This window comes from Apium graveolens, chromosome 4 (assembly GCF_009905375.1).
Source record: "Apium graveolens cultivar Ventura chromosome 4, ASM990537v1, whole genome shotgun sequence".
Lineage (NCBI taxonomy): Eukaryota > Viridiplantae > Streptophyta > Magnoliopsida > Apiales > Apiaceae > Apium > Apium graveolens.
Window position 1 is genome coordinate 251,444,049 of NC_133650.1, and position 1,217 is coordinate 251,445,265.

Sequence of the window (1,217 nt, forward strand, 5' to 3'; positions counted from 1 at the left end):
TTTTAGAGAATAAATTTAATTATCTGTTAGACAATTATTATCGGATTTGTGGAGCTGCGTCTCTATTTTTATGATTTTGATTATTGAGTTTGACCGCTGCTTTGAATTTCGTGATCTATTAGAATTATCGAGTAATAATATATTTTATTTTTAGTTTTCGATTTAGAACTAATAGTCCGGAAGTGCGGGTTGTTACATGCTCAGAATTTTTATAACCTTTGGAATCCTGATACCTACCTTTGGAATCCTGCTACTAAACAATCCAGACTTATTCCTCTACATAATTTACGTGACGATGTTATGTCGGCTGCTTTTGGGTTTGGTTTCGATCCCATAGGGAATGATTATAAGGTTGTTAGGATTGCACATTTCTGTAGCAATAAGGTTAGGGATTCTGAGGTCTATTCTGCAAATACTAATGAATGGCGAAATGTAAGACCTTTCCATCCCGAGTACGTTAATATTCCAGAGTACAGGGATTATGATTTTCAGGTGCCGGAGGATTTTCCGGAATACAATCAATTTGATGTTTGTGTGAATGGTATCCTGTGTTGCTTGGGTTTTTATGGTATATTGGCTTTTGATTTAAACAATGAGGTGTTCACTACTCGTAATCTGCTACCTGCTAGATCTTCTGATTATTGCTTTACCGATTTCAGTGATTTTATTGCTGTCATTACCTATAATAAAGAAAAGGAGCGGAATTACATATTTAACTTGTGGACGTTGAATGATGAGGCATGCCTTCGTGGTGGTGGTGGTGGTGGAGTGGAGGCGTCATGGACTCTAAAGCTCAGTATTGATGTACAATATCCGGATCCGCGTGTTTGGGGCTGCTTCAACTGTGGTGATTTTGTGTTATGTACTGAAGACGATGATTGTCTTTTGTATAACTCTCACAAGAAAGAGGCCAGGATTGTCCCAGTTTCGATTATCATTAGTCGCCGAATTTTTAAGTATAATGAGAGTTTGGTTTCAATCACATGATCCAAACAAGTTGACTCGAATGCTCTTGAAGAAGATGGTTAGGAAACCAGCACTGATTCTGGTTTTCTAGCGGTGTTTAATGATGAAGATACCACTGATATTGTGTTTGCTTTTCCTAGATGGCTACTTCTATTTAGTTCTATTGTTTGGTTTCTCAGAACTCAGAAGTTATGAATGTCTTACTTTAAAACAAGTTACTATCTGTCAGAATATTTTGATGTTGTTTGAAT

The 1,217-nt window shown here is 36.7% G+C and overlaps 1 protein-coding gene across 1 annotated transcript; it reads left to right on the forward strand.

Moving 5' to 3' along the window:
* Nucleotides 1-300: 300 nt before the first annotated feature.
* On the forward strand, nucleotides 301-987 carry LOC141719506 (uncharacterized). The gene has a single exon (XM_074521886.1). It carries the CDS (start codon nucleotides 301-303, stop codon nucleotides 985-987), a length of 687 nt encoding a protein of 228 aa, XP_074377987.1.
* The last annotated feature ends 230 nt before the right edge of the window (nucleotides 988-1,217 follow it).